Consider the following 18,542-nt stretch of genomic DNA (forward strand, 5'->3'; position numbering starts at 1 on the left):
TAAAAACACATGTAATTGAATAAGGAGCCTACGTTTTGTACTATCATTTTGAAATAGATAAACCCATATATGATAATTCTGCTGACACGTTGGAATATCGTTATGATGCAAGTAAGAAGATTCGACTATTGAAGTCTTTAAAATATGAAGGTTAGGAAATATAGGATTGTGAACTTTAAAAGGATGTAGGAGAAAATCCAGAAACTGAAGTATGTAACAAACCATCCGTACACAAAGAAAAGACGCTATATCCTCTTCATGAATTCTATGAAGGTTATACCAAACCAATGAGAAGGTACTATAAACTGAGATATCCTGAAGTAAAAATTATGTACCTAGATGTAAATTTCCTTAATACATTCTGCTACAAATTTTAAAAATTTCAATGAGACGTATAACCATGAGTATAATCAGATGAAAATTTTCCAAACACTGAAAATGAAGAATGATAAATTAAGCTGAATAGTGAACCCCAAGACGTTCTACCACTCTTGTCGTCCGTATAAATCAAATGAAAATCTAATGTCGTACATGTAGTGATAAATTAAATCAGTTGTCAGTTCGTAATTGCACAGGTTAGGAAAAAGCTAGGTAGCAGACGAAATAAGGAAAGCTATAGAGGAAGATACAAAATCAAGGCAATTTATGAAATTTGGACGTATGATATAGTTCAGTACGATCTAGAAACGAAAAGTGGTGGATTATTTGCAAAACATAATAATACGTTTTTTTAAAAAGCAAACTAGTGAGTGGATTTTATGGTATGAGACAGAAGAATTAAAAGAGAAAGAACTTTTATGAAAAAAGAAATGAAACTGTAAGTAGGAAAAATTAAACACAATCCAGCTCGTAGAAATTTCTCGAATATATTGTTATATTCATTTGAACTACATTTAAGTCTTTATGTAATTTATTTCTTTATGATAACAATTCAACATTTAAAGACTATAAGTATTTAGTTTTTTTAAATATCGTATTGAAAGGCCTTTCAATATCAGTGCGTGAGGTAGCTTTGACAAACCATCAACATAATTCGAAAAACCGTGATAGAAAAGCATGATAGCTTTGGTACGTTACATCGTATTTTTAATCAATATAGAAAAGATTTTATCTGAATGTGATCTCCTGCAATTTCGGCTACCAGTGATTTGTTCTTATTCTACATGAATTAAGTTATTACGAATTTAAAGTGAACACAAGATCTCCATTTTTATAAAGTTTTATTATAATTCTGGTTATAATGTTAGCTGCAAGATTAAGTACATGAAGAGCACTGATTTATAATACATGTAAAATGTGATGTTCATAGTTAAAGTATAACTTATATATATTCCTCTTAGGTGATTTCAGTCTACTGTTAAAGCTCGGAAGCTTCCTTCCATTCCAAATATATCAGTGTAAGTTTTACATTTTCCTGCTCTTCTGCGTTCATCAGTCTTCATCTTTCCGTAAGAAATTAACCATTGTTTGTGTTGAAGTAACACATTACACCACTCCTCTGAAAGATATAAAACACCTTCTGTAAGACGTCACTTGCTTTCTAATGATTCTTTGTCTTGTTTTACATATTACATACATGTAATTTGTATATTATTTTGATTGATCCTGCTATTATATATTTGATTGTAATTTGAAGAGCACAATTGCATATTGTGTTAGAATTGAAAAACAAAATTTAATAATGGTTATATCTATCACAATCCCATCTTTACAAAAACACACAGTAGTACACTGCTTAATATGATAATAGAAAACTTTAAGCATAAAATTTTGACTCATATCGATGTTTAACCAACTTTTGCTTGAACATGTAACTTAAAATTCAAAATAGAAAGTAAGAAATTAAATCGAAATGCAATATATGATAGGTCAAACGCTTGATTAAATTTAGACTAACGTAGAGACAAAATAGGAAGATCAGAAATCAAGTTTCTAATAATGCCATAGAGCAGAAGCCTTAACATTTTGTAGCATTTTGTGATATAAAAGATTCTTATTAATATTTCTTAACATCTTGAAAATTTACTTTCGTAAAACTTGCATAATCACTTTTTGTATTGCTACAGAATGTATACAAGAATAAACAGTAACCACATAGTTTACCTTTATCTGTAGTTTATCTTTCTTAAATAATTAGGAAACTCATTTTAATCTCTTCTCTACTAACTCATATACTGAACGAATTGCATGACAGTTTTCATAGATCTTCGAAATCAGACACACAGATATTGAAAAATAAAAATTTGCATTGTTATAGTATTTTAGTGCTGTTTCGGAAGTGAATTTTATTGACAATTTGAGTAAGTAGGAGAAAATCAAAATCTGTATCCACGGTGCCAAAACCAAACTATTTCTTGTTATTCATGTGTCATTACTTAGTTTCAATGTATCTCTTGATTTCCAACATATTTATTTACCTCAGCTCCCCAATATTTCAGGTTTTTATACTCTCAAACCAGCCTAACTGGTTCTCCAACTTTTACTCTATCAGCCTAGTTATTCCACCTTACGCTGATAAACGAATGATTTTTAAAAACCCAGTTTTCCAACGGAAAAAAACAATTAGCTCATATTTCTCGATAAGTAAATATTTAATAAAAATTGCTACAATATTAGTCTTTAGATGATACTGAAACATTCTAGCATCTGTGAAGCAGTTATTTTTATATACAAAAATGTCTTATATACATACCGTTCAAGTTGTCCAATGTTCCAGCTTCACCCCCGAACTCATCTGGAAGAATTTCTCTCGGTACAATATCGTAGATTGCACTGTAATCTTCTCCGTAAGTTTCAACCTAATAATATTGACAAACATTAATTTTCTTTTTAGTCAAAACCTACTGATTGTATTTACAATGTTCAAAGAGTTAATTAGAAAATAGGAAAACAAGAGAATAATGCCGAATACAGAAGATAATGTCAGTGTTTTGTGAAAACAATCTAGTTCTAAAAACACACTACAGATACTTACCAAAACAATAGAAACACTTGGAGCTCGAAATACATCATAAGCCTGAGTTGCCAACAGTCAGGGGACAACCACAGTGTCAAGCCGTTGATGGTAGTCTTTAGTACAAACTTCCTACTGACAAGGAAACTGATTCAAATGTGATACGAAATTGTGGACGAGTTTACGCGCAAACGAAGTGTTTTTGTGTACATTTAAACCTATTAGAGGGAAAAACCCTAAAGCTATTAGAGGAAAAAACCATCGATCTCAACCGTTCTGGAGGTATAGAGGAATAAGGAGAAGATTGGCTCTCCGATTGTTTGCGAATTTTTTTGAAAATGTAGCTATAGTAGGGTAAAAGAGACTTTTAAAAATGAAGAATTCCTTCATCCACAAAACTGTAGTAATACGTCGTCTTAGACATTAGAGTTACAAAAGTGAAGAGTCCATAAAAATTCTAGGAGAAGAGTGTTTTCGACTGGGAAGGCGAAAATACCGGAGTTTCACTGTTGCCTGAAATGGGCGTGTAAAGTGTCTATGTACAGTTTTCTTGATACGCTCAATCGAATAAAAGCATCATCAGCCAAATATGATGAAATATGTAAAATATGGTGGCCGTCCAAACTTTCCAAGCATTTATAATTTCTACAATTATTTAACCGATCGGAACTGTATTTGATATACTGTGTGTAAGGCGTTCAAGTTTTCGTTTTTTAAGTGGAAGATAGTATTTTTGTTTATTGATTCATACTTTGCGTTTTAATAAGTCACACAACTACACACTGTCGTGCTTAAGTTTGTAACAATATGTGTTTATGTTTCGTATTATTTGATTTGTTTTTCTATAGCACTTTTGCACAAAATATTACCTTGTATTTTTGTTCACATAATAACGTCTTTGTTCCTTTGGCAATGTAATTAATACATTTTCCTCTTCTCATTTTCTACGAACTATAGACATGATATATTAGCAAGTAATATCATACAATTTTGTTCTTCGTGTCAGTGGCGTTTGTTATTCCTTAAGCTCTTGTCTTTTCCGGCCCCAGGTACAATCTACGCCCCTCATCTCAAGACTCAACACCACTTTTATTCGCTCTGGTGCATCTTTCTTAACGTTTCAATACAATTTTCAAACATATTAACTCGTAATACAGCCGAAAATACACATAATATCAAAACAACAGATTTTTCCTTACCCACTATATCTCCCGAACGGTTGAGATCGAGGATTTCCCCTCTAATGGATTTAATTGTACACAAAAATACTTCATTTGCGCATCAACTGGTCCACAAGTTCGTGTCACATTTGAATTGGTTTTCTTGTGAGTGAGAAACAGAAGGAATAAAACGGCACTGCAAAGTAAACTGAGCAGATAATGACCGAGTAAAGTGAGCGAACTTACTGGTTTCAAAGAAGAAAAATTCTTGGTGCTTGGTTGTTTCCTGTGACAGCATGACGACAGTGACAAGTGTAGAGGATGTGTCACAGAAGGACAGGCCCAAGTTGATGATGACGTACAAAGTTCACGGAAAAGTACATCGGAATAGCGGAATATCCAGGTTTCCACTGGGTTCTGCGCTAACGCTTATCAGTCGCGTCACTACTTGTGATTATATCGTCATTTCAGACAAGAATGTGCATTCCATGCCCCGGATTTTCTTCTGGTAATGACCCATATTCAAAAGTGACAATGCGCTGATTTCTATTGCTGAAGCTTTGTGGCGTGGTTTGGGGAACACTGGAATGAAGTTGAATACCTCTCCTATCCTAGCCCGCCATATCCTCCAGACTGGAATATACTATATGGTTCATTTTGGAGACATGAATCCGTCGCAGATATTCCCTTCTATCCTCTTTCACGAAATTGAGTAATACACTGCACTCGAACTGGTGTAATGTTCCACTTACCACAATTCACGACCTCTAAGATTCCACTCCACATTGAATCAGATTCGTTCTGTTAGGAACGCGACATTAATATGCTAGAGTTGCACTTTTCAGAACCTTTTCTATTAAATTAATAAGTTATATGTATGTACTTTACATAATAATCATTAGAATTATTGTCATTATTGGAAGGTTACTTGCCGAGCAAGTTGAGAATCCTCCATATACTACTCTTCTAAGATATTATACTATGATCAATCAATCATATTATTGTATTCTTTCGTCTCTTTATATCAACCAATAAATCTTTTTAGTCTCATTATACTCTCTAACACGATTCAAAGAATGCAATTTCTTTCCAAATAATATGTTAGAGGTGACAAAACTTCTTGATCCTTTTAATTATTTCTGACGTTGGTCTTCCCTTCCTCGCATCTTACAATAATTTCTCCGTACTTTTTTTCTTTCTAATCAGCAAATTTACCATATTCTTTCCCCAACACATTGCGGAAATCTCTTCTCATATTTAGTTCTATTTGAATGAAATGAACATTTCTGCTCCGTAGCGTATCATACTTCCTAATAGTGAGTGCTTCGGATGGCATCGACACGATACTGCACATATTATCAGCATACAAATAGCGGTCCTAGTTTTGGGGTATGATTCCATAACGGTCTCCGTCAACACAAAGCAAAATGAGATTTCTAATTTGCGATATAGACATACAGTTACGATTTATTTTTGAACATTTAGCATTGTGTTACACTCCGCAATTATTGAGAAGGCTGGTACAGTATAAGGCCCTTTGCCTCGTCTCTAATATCGCAAATCATTGTCTCTTGAGATCATTCCTGAAACATAAATTATAAGTACAGCAAAGCAACGCAAAATATGTAAAAACATCACTATAACTTCTAGTCCGATTATTGCATTTTTTTTTTCATTTCACAAATGTAAAACGTGGTCTCGAGGGCCAAGTCACGGTCTCGTCTCGATATATTCGGAATAAATAGTGTTAAATTAAAAGTGTATAAGCAGTAACAACCTATACTCCAATCCTTTTTTTTATTATTGTTCCACTTTATTCTTGACTAAGAATTATCGTCGACTGCTTCGTGTTCGTGGCTAAGTGGACAACGCTTATGCTTTCGGTGCATATGTTTAAAAGATTATATGTAGAAATATTCACTTATTTAGTTATTTAAACAGTAAATACTATCGAATATTGAACTGTATAAATTAAAGCACATTGTGAAGTACAGTTAAAAAGAACTGTTGTTAATAAGTTATTGTTAAATAACTGAAGTATAACACAGTTTTTAACGCAATATAGTTTATTAACGTTAATTAGAAAGTAGTATTTACTATTAATTTTATAAAGACTTTCGATTTGATTAATTATAATGAAGCAAGTTACTTTTAATTTGAAATACTAGATTAATAAATATTTTGCGGAAGTATTTTTCTCGGCCTTGGAAACAGACTAACATTATTTCAGTCTATAAATTAGGTATACACACTGATGTATGCTCCTATAAATAAATTTGTCAACTCTTTCCTTTTTCAATTCATTGCGAAGGATCGATTTTAGAAGTTTACCAGCCCCTTATTTGAACTACGCACAGCATGACTTCCCGAAACAGAAATCATGTCTTACTAACTTATATTAATTTCTTACTTATGCTATTAATTGTGTTTCAGACAATTCCCAACTGGATGTAATACACTTAGATTTCTCACACACTTTCGACATCCAGCGGCTTCTCGATAATCTATTCAATAAATTTAATATATTCTTATCTTTACTAAATCACTATCTTACTGATCATAAACAACTCATTCTTCTGCCTGCTTCATCATTCAAAGAGTCTTCGCCGGTCGTTCGTTTGGGGACAACTTCTTTGCGAAAAATAGAAATTTCCGGATTTGCAAAACACAATACGGCGTAGAGTGTAAAAACAATTTTATAATGGAGTGCAGAGAATGAAGTCACTCGTTGCCGAAATATTTAGGTACCTGATGTTCATACCAAGGGACTGATTCCACCCTTTCTTGTTTCCGCACAAATGACTATAAAAATCGCAAATCGTGTCAGTTTCTATGAAAATATCCCTCTTTACGAAATTTTTAGGTACCTTATGTTCATCCAGGAGGCTGATTCCAACATATAATTTTTAATAAGGCCCTCTACAAATAATAGTTGCAAACTATAATGGTGATCTTTCTTGTTTCTGCACAAACGACATTACAAAAATCCGTAAATCACGCCACTTTCTACGAGATTGATCGCAATATCCTAATTTTTCAGGTACTTGTTGTTCATGATAGGGACTGACTTCAGCGTATGATGTACGTTAATGTTCTCTTCAGATAATAGTTATAAACCAGAATAGTAACCGTTCTCGTTTGCGCACAAGTAACATTGCAAAAAAATGTGCCATTCATATCCTGTCTCTATACTCCGTATTTGGCTATTGATAGCTACACATATTTTTTTTTTTAATTTTCTTACCGCTTGCTTGAACCACCTATTCAATTAATACCACGAAATCTGTGAGCATAACGAAACTGTCATTGCCTACGATATTAGGGAGAAATCTGTAATGTACACAATGATCTCATCAGTTCTGTAATTTTTGTTATCATTTACCATTTCTTTTTGGTCATTTATGACTTGTCATTAATTGAAGACCTGAATTGTTGAACATCCAAGACCACCGCAGTACTTTTGTGATTTTAGAAGAAAGACAAGAAGATTATACCCGGTATGCTATTCTGTTTAGCTGAAATTATTTTTCTTTCTTTCTTTCTTTTTTGTAGAAAAAGGTTTTAATTTTGATTTACGTATTATGCAAGTAAATAGCCCTTAAAACATAGATGCTAACATAAAAAAAAATTTAAAAACGCAAAATACAAAGAAAAAGAGTAGACTTGGGATCCTATGCAATTCAGGTCTTTAATTATATAATTCAATTTCATTATCATACGTAGTAGACAAATTCCTGGTAAGAGGTCTCATGCTTGCATGTCACCAGTAAGTGGTCTCATGCATGCATAAAGTGTAGTTATTTTTACTGTCCCGCGCAGTCATGTAAGCGCGAACGAGATCGGACACCACTTTGGTTTGTAACTATTATATGCAGAAGACACTATTGTACCGTACATCATGTGTTGGAATCAACTCCTAGTATGAACATAAAATGCCTATAAAAGTTGTCTCATAATAAGTGCTAGTCTTATGGAAAGTTTTGCGACTTGCAATCTTTTGCAATGTCATTTGCGTCAGGCACGTAGCCAGGATTTCGTAATAAGGGGGGTTTGAGACATGAAATACTGTGGTTATCACACCAGAGTTCTATTATTCTAAACTATTTTACTGGTAACATATATTGGTTCGTTTAGTCAGGATTTCGTAATGAAGGGGGGGGGGGGAATTTGACATGAAATATTGTTGTTATCACACCAGGGTCTTGATCAATTTAAACTATTTTAATAGCAACATATATTAGTTTGTTAAGACTTTAAAATTAGGACATGTTAGTAAGTATTTTAGTAACAAACTATGAAGAAATCTCGAATAAAAGAATATTTAAAAAACGATTTGACATGAAAATGAAATCTTTAAGTTTTACGTCCCACGTTATGCCGGTTAGGCTAAACGAGACGGTGTGATGAGAGATGAGTGAAAGGGTGGAATGAAGAAAGTGGGAGGAAACGGGACAACCCCGAAAAAACCCACCAGCACGGTGTTTGTCCACCACAAAGTCCACACGGCGCGAGCTGGTACCGAACCAGGGACCCCAAGCACCGGAGGTGAACGCTCTACTACTGAGCCACCGCGCCCCCCAAAAAAAGAGATTTAAAAAAAGATTTTTCATCCAAATATAACAAATGTCCTTTCATTATGACCTCAACTATTAAAAAAACTAGCCTACATATCCAATAATGTCTTGTATAATATTTTATAATATCTGCGTTCCTTTTTCCGTTGAATCAATGTTACTAGAACTTTCTTTCCACATAACTTTTTTCTTTTTATTATTCCGTCAACTGCTGTCTGTTCCAAATGACAAGTTAAAGGAGCAGAAAACTGTTTCTCAAATAACATGTTTGATACTGCAGAGAAGCGATGATGAAAAATTATTTTTATTTTTAGCTTTTTTATTTTTAACGCTGATTCTTCCTATTTCTTGTTTCTTTTTGTTTCATCCTTCCTTAATTTTTTATTTCTGGTCTCGAAGGGGGGAGTCCGGACCCCCCGGACCCGCCCCTTGGCTACGTGCCTGTTTGCGTGCAAAAATGAACGATAACCGTTATCGTTTACAGTTATTATTTCAAGAAAACATTAGTGTACCTCATATGTTGGAGTTAATCTGCTGACATGAACATTAGATACTTACAAAAGTAGACAATGACGGTTAGTCTCGCAGAAAGTTAGTCGATTTGCAGCTTTTGCAATGTCATTTATGCGGAAACGGAAACGACGATCATTCTGGTTTGCCACTATTATGAGCTTTGCAGAGGAAATTAGAGTATATTATATGTTGAATCAGCCAGTAGTTATAAACATAAGGCCTGTTATGCAGAGTCGTATTGACGTATGATTAGCGTTATACTGACAGCCTGACTACTGAAGGAAACATATGCTAGTCGAACTCTTTAGTATGGCATTAATCTCGCGTTAAAACGACTCTGCCTTATGCCCAAGGTATCTAAGAAAATTTTGCAAAGAGTGACGGTTCTCTATATACTCCATTATAAAGTTTCAATGTGTTTGCACTCTACGCCATGGTGCGTTTATATTTTTTCACAAGGACTTGTTCCCAAACCCAAATGACTGTATCAGATTTTGAAATTAATTGGAAATTTTATTTTTAGCCTAAGCCCGTTAAGGGGTTCTTTCTGCCAGTTCTTTGAGAAGTGTCGCAAGATAGCATTCTTGGGCCCCTGTTATTCCTTCTCTACATGGATGATAACCCATCCTATCTTTCTTGACTACCCTCTTTTCACTGATGATTATAATATTTTAAAGGAAATTCTCTCCGTTAATGATAATTTCCGCTTCAAAGAGCACCTTATTCACTTTGTCAATGGTGTGAGATCTTCAGTGAATCTTTGATAATGTTCCTCCCTAAGTATCTCTTTGAAGAAAAAAAAAATACAACATACATATTAATACCAGTCCTATAGAAAGAGTTGCTGTCCTAAAGGATCTAGGAGAGTACAAGGTGTCCTGAAATTCATTATATTTACAAAAGATCACGAATCTGAAATTAATCAGTGTTTTTTAAAAATGTTTTATATCATTTAAAATTGAGTATTGCACCCCGATATGGAATAAAGCTGGTTCTTTTAATTTGCTCCACCTTGATTCTGTTCATAACTTTTTCTTGTGATGTTAAAGAAAACTTCCTTAACTGTGAATACTTAAAATACTGTACTTTCTCCATAATCAACTCAAAGTACAGAGTCCCCAGACAAACGCATGTCGGCAGATTTGTTAATTCTCCACAAGATTATTAACGGAAATAATAACTCTGAACTTCTGGTTTCCATTCTCAACTTTCATTTACCCTCTCGCCTTAGACGTAGTCATTCGTTGCTAACATATGTAATACACAGAGGTTCAATTTTTCAACGTTCTTTGTACTTCAGACTAGCATTGTAGTACAATAGTTTACCGTCAAATATTAATATTTTGGACTCTGAAAAATATTTCAGAATAATATATATTTAATTTGTCTTGCTATGTTGCTATATATTTTATGTTACATTGTATCAGTGTTAAGTGAACTTTAATATGTATCTGGAACATTAGTAAATAAATAAATGAAAACTAATGTAATTTTACTAACTGTTCTGCTTACCTTGTTTCGCATTTTTTCGGGAAACAAGCTCAGAGCAAGATTAAAAAATGAATGAAGTGCAGGATGCATGTTGATGTATATTAACTTCCTGAATCTATGAGGATAGCTGTCCTATGAAAAAAAGAAAAGTAGTGAACACGATTAGTTAAAATATATTACGATCTTTGTTTAGAAATGGTCCAAAAGATATGAGAAGCATAATGAAATAACGAGCATAGTTATTTCCGAAAGCAGCGTCTGTCAATATATGTAAAGGAAGTATATCGTCGTAGTCTTCAGAATTCGCTGAACACGTCGAGTGTCCTGTCATTAGCTTCGACCGAGTAAGGGCAAGCAATTGTTTCAAAACAATTGATAATGATGTTCCGTTTGGACAGCGTGATCCGATTATAGTTCTAAAAATGTTCGTTTTCTTTATCGTAGTCGCTTATAACTTGACAACACTGCACAAAAGACAAGGAAAACCAAACTGAGGCATATATGATTATATTCCGAAAACATTACGTGTATATTATACACTGATGTGCAAACCTTAAGGATGAAAGTAACTTTAAAAGGCGGTGTCACTTCAAAGTGGCATAGATCGGTGAAGCTTGAAGTATACATAGAAAGTAATGTTACAGTTTTATACTGGAAGACTAGAACAGGAGATTAAAAGAACAGGTGATTCTCTGACATTATAGCCAGAGTGAAATTGTCTTTAGAAGCGTATGTGATCACCACAGACAGCGATACGTGGTCTGCAATGTTCTCCCATACTGCTTAAAAGGTTGGTAATGAGCTGTTGCGATATGGAGTTCAATTCTTCCATCAGCACTGTTGATAACCGTTGCATGAGTTTTGAGCACAGGGACTGGCTGCAAGACGTCTTCATATAACATTTCGTACGTGCTCGATGAGATGCAAGTCTGGAAACGGGGAGGCCAGTACAATTGAAGAATATTCTCTCGTTAAATGATATCAACCATTTATGCTGTTCGATTCGGTCGCGCATTATCATCCATAAAGATGAAGTCGGGTCCGACTCCATCACTGAAATGACGTAGGAAGGAGTACAGTGTTACAATTGCGTTGAGAGCATATCTGTGAATTATATCCAGTAGGGAATGACCTGCTCATCACCTGCACAGTGATGAAATATGGAATTTCAGATTGTGTATGTATGCCTTGCTTTACGCTTATGTAGACTGCCACGGTTTCTCGAATTTGAAATTCCATGTGTTGAAATGTAGCTATTCCACGATTTTGGACAGCCATAGTTCAGAAACTATGCACATTTCCACACATGTCCATATGAACTTCTCTAATTATTTTCAAGTGAAGAATCACCTCTTACAGTTTGTCGGTATAGTTCATTAACACTCTTTATTCCTGGCTACACTTGGCGATCACATTGCCCGTGACGATCAAACTGTCTAAGGAATTGGGGAGGAAGAAAGGAATGGGGATTGAAGAAAGAGGCTTGGCACCATTATGTAAGATCCCATCCCAGCAGTTGTCTAATGTGAATGATGAAAAATCAGCTAAACCTCATTCAGAATAGCTGGTCTAAAAGAGTTATTTTTTTTACTTTTTAGACCGAGTGTCGCCTTCAGGAATTGAACCAGTTGCCGCTAGTACCAAAGGCTGTCAGTGATTATGCTACGTGGGCCCACACGATTATATCCAACAATGTTCTTCGGTTGATTATGTGTTCCTATCTCTCGCCAGATCAGAGGAGGTCCAAAATCACTACTTGGAATGAACATGCTCTCCTCTCAGAAGAGAACGCGACCCACATCTCCTCGGTCTAACCTTGATATTCTTGTCACCACTGTGTCGCTAATCTGCATGTGACAATGAAACATAATGTATTGGTTGTCGGTCAGAGATCACTTCCATGCAGTTACGTGTCACTTTAGAACGTGAGGTTGGACGCTAGCAGTTCTGTTAAATATTTTTGCAATTGTACTCGCTTTTGACATCGGTTTCTTCTTGCTTGTTGCGCAATGTAGCGGTTGTCAGCTGCTGTAGTTGATCATGGTCGACTACCAAATTTCCTTCGCACACCATCGTATGTAGTTTAGAATGCTCCTTATGGACGTAATGATAGGGACAATACCAACTAGGCCCTATTGGACCACATTCATCACACTTTGTCCATGTTTCAATTCCCAGATGATTCTTTTCCGTGTGAAGTTATCCAAATATTGTCTCCGGACCATGTTGTTTGTAACACCATCACAATGCACCTTAAGATTTCTCATATTGCCACACACACTGTCTCATCCTTTTCATTTAAATGTTTCGTGTTAAAGAGAGCAGATACATTTTGTGCTATGGTCTTGCTAACGTTACGCGTCTTCCTTCCAATGCACATGTATGAGACCTCTGGGAACATTTGTTCATTTCCACCGACTACACAATATTTGATGTTACTTTATTTATCTTATTCATAAGAGTTGCACTGCAGTATACTAATTACTTCAATAGTACCTGAGAAAAATGGAGTACGCTCTTGTAATGAAACAATAGAAAATTGAATTTAGCAAAGTGGAATATAATGTTTATTCATTCATTTTCTAATGAAAGTATAGATACGGTTCAAACAATTTATACCTTGTTTGAGTTTCAGTTAAGTGAGCCTTCTTTTTCAATATATGGATGGGTAAAATTTGAACTGGTGTGATATTTGTAAAAAAAAAAAAAAAAAAAAAAAAAAAAAAGACACAAACCAAAACCAAATTTACTGTTTATAAATCAATCCGTTAACAGAAAATAAACCAGAGCTTCATTCTGAAAGATTGCTGACTTGAACAGATGATTGTGAAAGTTCTAATGATAACGTAAGCAGCTGTTTTGTTTATCAAAATAGTGGTATTATTCAGACACGAAAATATGACAGACACCACTTAAACTTCCACCCGCCCATATGTTATGTATGAACAAGACGTGTACGAAATATTCATATTTTGAAACTTTCCTGAAAAATCCTCGCGTTCATAATTTCATCAGTTGTTGCTTGACAGCTCTGTCTCTGGTATATGAGCAAAAACATCATACCACAAGTACATATTAGAAGTTTCGTGTTGATAGGTCTAATAGTACATGAAAAATATGTAAAATATGAAACATGAAAAACATGTAAAAGCGTGTAAAATTTTATTTCCCATTTTCGTGCAATTTTCCCAGGTAGAGTAGAGGAGAGGAAATTGCTAGAAGTGGTATCTCTTTGTATTAAGAGTATGAATTGTAGCATTCACTGTTGTATGAATAGTTGTAGCAAAAGTCTCTCTTTGATGACTTCTCACATGAAGGGCTGAGTGAAATCCGCATTGGATTGAAAATCGATATCGACATAGAAACTTCATCAATATATCGAAATATTGATACATCGACTATTGATCGAAAATTGATATATTACTAGAATTTTCACATAATGATATTTAAAAATGTCGATCGTTCCCTCCATATTCTGGAATATCGCTTTGTCTTTAGTATTAGGAACGAACACAAGAATTACCTTTACAGCATGTTGTGACCATGAAACGTGTGAACAACTTGAAATCTCGAATTATATATTACCATGAGCATCAGACTTTTCTCTTTTTATTGCCACTTGAAAATAAGTTGCAAAGTTTAGTTCACTAACAAGGAGAAAGCAGACTTTGGTAAGTTAACTTCGGGACCATTTTTTGCAAGGTGATAGTGCACGTTGAAAGTTTTCACATTACAAACTGGGAGAGCGCAATGGCCTAATATAGCGGAGAAAAAGCGTCTTAAAGTTTTCGACTCGCCGCATATATCGTACGATGCGCAAAGTTATCAAGTGACGGCGGGGAAGAGTCAAGAGCAGCTGTGACTCACGTACCAAGTGTTATGGGTTCGATCCCCGCTGGAGTTAACTTCCTATTTTTTACTTCAACCAATAAAGTAGCAATTTGTAGCTCAAGTAAAATGTTAATTCACCATATGTTTATAATTAATTAAAACAATAGAATTATTCAAGTCAGTTGTTAAATCTTTCAATGTTCTATGTTAACTAGCAATTATTTCGTAAATCTTTTGATATCACGAGTTATATTACGGTTATCACAGTTGTTGTGTAAAAATGTTCTTGACGCTTCGTGTCCACATCTGTGTGAGAATTACAAGGGGGATGAGAAGGAAACCCCCTTTGGCAATACTGGATGTTGCTATAACCAAAAGAGATTTTCCCCTTATATCCCATGTAATGAGCAGCGCACATCTGTCTTCAACATTGGGACGGACGGGCTCCCATATTTTTTAAGCGATCTTCAAAATATTTATGAAGTCGAAAAACAATTGTGGAAGATCAGGGGAGCAGAGTTGTTTTCAACAATGGGAGCTGGGCACATTTCAGGCTTATTCTGGGGGGATATCAATTTCATCTCACTTTCCTTTGTGGCAATCAGACACAAAGCATCACATTTGTCCCCCCAAAAATTTCAATTCTGATTATTGGGAGTACAGTCCACCAATTCCAAGATTAGAAGGGACATGTGCCCCTCATCTTCCGTGCCATTTGCGCCAGTGCTTGTAATTCGCACAGTGTCAATATGTGTAGACACGAAACGTCAAGAACAGTTTTTACACAACGATTGTAGTAACCATAATATAACTCGTGATATCAATTTATTTACGAAATAGATTACATGTCGTTGGTAGTTAACATAGAACATTGAAAGATTTTACAACTGATTTGAATATTTTTATTGTTTTAATTCATTACAAACATATGGCGAATTAACATTTTATTTGTAGCTACAAATAGCTACTTTATTGGTTGAAGTTTAAAAAAGCAAATTGACTCTAGCGGGTATCGAACTCGTGCCCTTGGCACGTGAGTCACATCTGCTATTGCCTCTGCCACGCCGTCACTTCATAACTTGGCACATCGTACGATATATGCGACGATTCGAAAACTTTAAGACGCTTTTTCTCCGCTATATTAGACCATTGCGCTCTCCCAGTTGGTAATATGAACAATTTAAATGTACACTATCACCTTGCAAAAAATGGTCCCGAAGTTCGTTTACCAAAATCTGCATTCTCCTTGTAAGAAATTGAACTATTGGTTCTTATATGATGCATCATGAAACATATTGTTTGATAAGAAAATTGAAAATATCAGAATATCGCAAAATCGATAATATCGAAAAATATCGAAATATCACCATTTTAAAAATCATTATATCTAAATTTAAAAAAAATAATAATATATACAGGGTAGTATCCAGACGTAGTAGGACTGATTTTTTCCCGCGCGCGCGGAGCAATAGGGGAGTTGCAAGGCCGGATGTTATGGAAGGGAGCCTTGGGAATAGGTGTCGATCGGCGGCAGTCGTCTGCATGCGTAAGTTGAGTGTGGACCACTGTGTTAGTGACCTCCTGTTGTGACGCCTCGTCGTCAGTTGCGATGGAGCGAAATTTGGAGCAGCGGTACGCCATCAAGTTTTGCGTCAAACTGGGAAAATCAGCGACCGAAACCAAGGACATGCTTATGCAGGCCTATAAGTAGGATACCATGTGCCGCAAAATCACCCTGTAAAACGAAGGCCAGAATGTCGAAATCGAAAGTGAAATCGATGCTGATTGCATTTTTGACCGTAGTGGCATTGTCCATAAGGAGTTGTATCTCCTAGACAGAGTGTAAATGCAAGATTTTACGTGGAAGTGCTCACATGGCTGTGAAATTGGATCACACGCGTGCGACAAGACCTGGTGGGGAAATGGAAGCTCCACCATGACAACGCGCCATGCCACGGCGCATGGATTGTGAGGGATCTCCTGACCAAATTCGGCGTTTTCACGTTGCCTCACCCCTCTACAGCCCTGATGTGGCATCGCCGGACTTCTTCCTGTTCCCCCGTATTAAGAGGCAGCTCAAGGAGCATCGTTTCGACTCACGAGGAAGGTCCATAAACCGTGAGAATTGAATTTTGATGAAAATTTGTGACAAGATTCAGTTCGAGTTGCTAAGTAACGTAGTAATAGTCACTCGATGCGCAAATGCTTCGTTGAGCTGCTACACCGACGCCATCTTGAAATCCTGTAGGCAATGTCCAAGAATACCCTTTTAGCACAAAAATGAAAAAGCTTTTGATATATCTGACTTCAGTATTGTAAACCAAGGTAAATCATCTATATGTGAGAGTACTTCCAGTGCATGACCGCCATCTTGAAAGGCGCCATATTGAATCGTCGTCAAATATGATAAATGGCAAGGGGGTCATGTGGGGTATCAAGTAGCACTGGAATTTACTCCTGAATTCATTTCCGTAACCAAACTTTAGATATCTGTTTTCACTTCAGAGTTAAGAGCTCTCTCGCTCACAGGAACACACAAAAACTGATCAAGTAAAATTTGTGGTAAGAAATGCGGTCGTGCAAACACTTGCATGATTTTAACTAATGAAATAGTAGTTATTTGATCTACAATAGCCACTATACCAATCAGATCTTGAGACTAGTCAGAGATATCGTTAATTAAATTGAAATGCCTGTAGTGAAAAATGGAATAGCAGCACTGTAACAAATTATACCTATTTCAAAATCGCTATATATATGAGTCTGTGTGTTCTGCGATTATACATAGCATTTAAATGCTGTAATATAAGTTAGGTGGAACGGCACATATGGTTTTAAAGAATCTGTCTTGAAGTTATTAGAAAATTAATAGAAAAAAATATTAGAAAAATAATATAAACTACTAGCAGCGTTCACCCCGCTTCGCTGCGGTCACCCCGGAACGCAATAAACGTTGTTACTTAGATAATTTTTACTTTTTCGCTTTCAAGTGATATGATAAAAACCATAGAAGATTGCAGTAAATGTTAACATTATATCGCCTGTCATTTATGTTAACCCGCCCCGCTTCGCTGCGGTCACCCCGGAACGCAATAAACTTTGTTACTTAGATAATTTTTACTTTTTCGCTTTCAAGTGATATGATAAAAACCATAGTAGATTGCAGTAAATGTTAACATTATATCGCCTGTCATTTATGTTAACCCGCCGAGTGACACGGTCATGCGGGTTGCATATACATACGTTTATTTTTATACCTATGATGAACTAACAAAGGATTTGTACGTTATGGACACTTGAATGGTCAATTATCTCAAGACACTGGTAATTAAAAATTAAAGTGATATGATAAAAACCATCTAGGGTCCAAATCCTAATAACCCCCCAAAAATGAAAGAAATTGGTTCAGCCGTATTAGCGTGATGAGGGAACAAAGGATTTGTGCGTTCTCTTTTATATATATAGATTGCACATAAGCAAATATTAACCTACTAACCTTTTGCTCTTCAATTGTGATGATGGAGATCCAAAACGTAGTGATCAGCACACAGCATCATGGAATAGTGCAAACACCTAACGAATGCACTTTCGTCACAATCTTCATGACCACAGACACTATTTTCTACTAGTCTTCTGAACATTTGTAAATGAACCAACTATTGCTCCTGTTACGTACTCACATTTCTGCCATGCAAGCATGTCCTTTAGGAATGGCGCACAAAATTGATGATACACAACAGAATGCATTTTCTTTATGAAAATTCTGCCATATAACTTGTACACCGAACAAGTGAACACCTGCTACAATCAGTTATTTATCACAGTTTTGATATGAAAACTAGTCTTGCCCTTATTATAAGCAAGTGTTTTATCGTTAAAGGTGGAAAGATGCAGATATTTAATTATTTTATATTGAAGGGAAAAGGAAGAAAGAGGCTTGTTTTATGGATTGCAACTTGGAATTGAATCTTGTAATAATCTTTACTGCCACATATTCTTAGCAGTTGTGCATGCATTCTC

General features: G+C 35.4%; 1 protein-coding gene across 2 annotated transcripts in view; it reads right to left on the minus strand.

Moving 5' to 3' along the window:
• Positions 1-1,203: 1,203 nt before the first annotated feature.
• Positions 1,204-18,542, minus strand: part of LOC145691872 (clavesin-2-like) — a 34,825-nt gene continuing 17,486 nt past the window's right edge. The window contains exons 4-6 of one of the 2 annotated variants that reach the window (XM_081767181.1): positions 10,713-10,823; positions 2,693-2,798; positions 1,204-1,498 (exon numbers count right to left, since the gene is read on the minus strand). In XM_081767181.1, coding sequence (XP_081623307.1) covers positions 1,347-1,498; positions 2,693-2,798; positions 10,713-10,823 — 369 coding nt within the window. In that variant the 3' untranslated portion in view covers positions 1,204-1,346. The remainder of the gene's footprint in view (positions 1,499-2,692; positions 2,799-10,712; positions 10,824-18,542) is intronic. The other variant, XM_081767182.1, reaches the window with a different exon arrangement.

The sequence above is a fragment of the Thermobia domestica genome, chromosome 8 (assembly GCF_964235325.1).
Source record: "Thermobia domestica chromosome 8, izTheDome1.hap1.1, whole genome shotgun sequence".
Taxonomy (NCBI): domain Eukaryota; kingdom Metazoa; phylum Arthropoda; class Insecta; order Zygentoma; family Lepismatidae; genus Thermobia; species Thermobia domestica.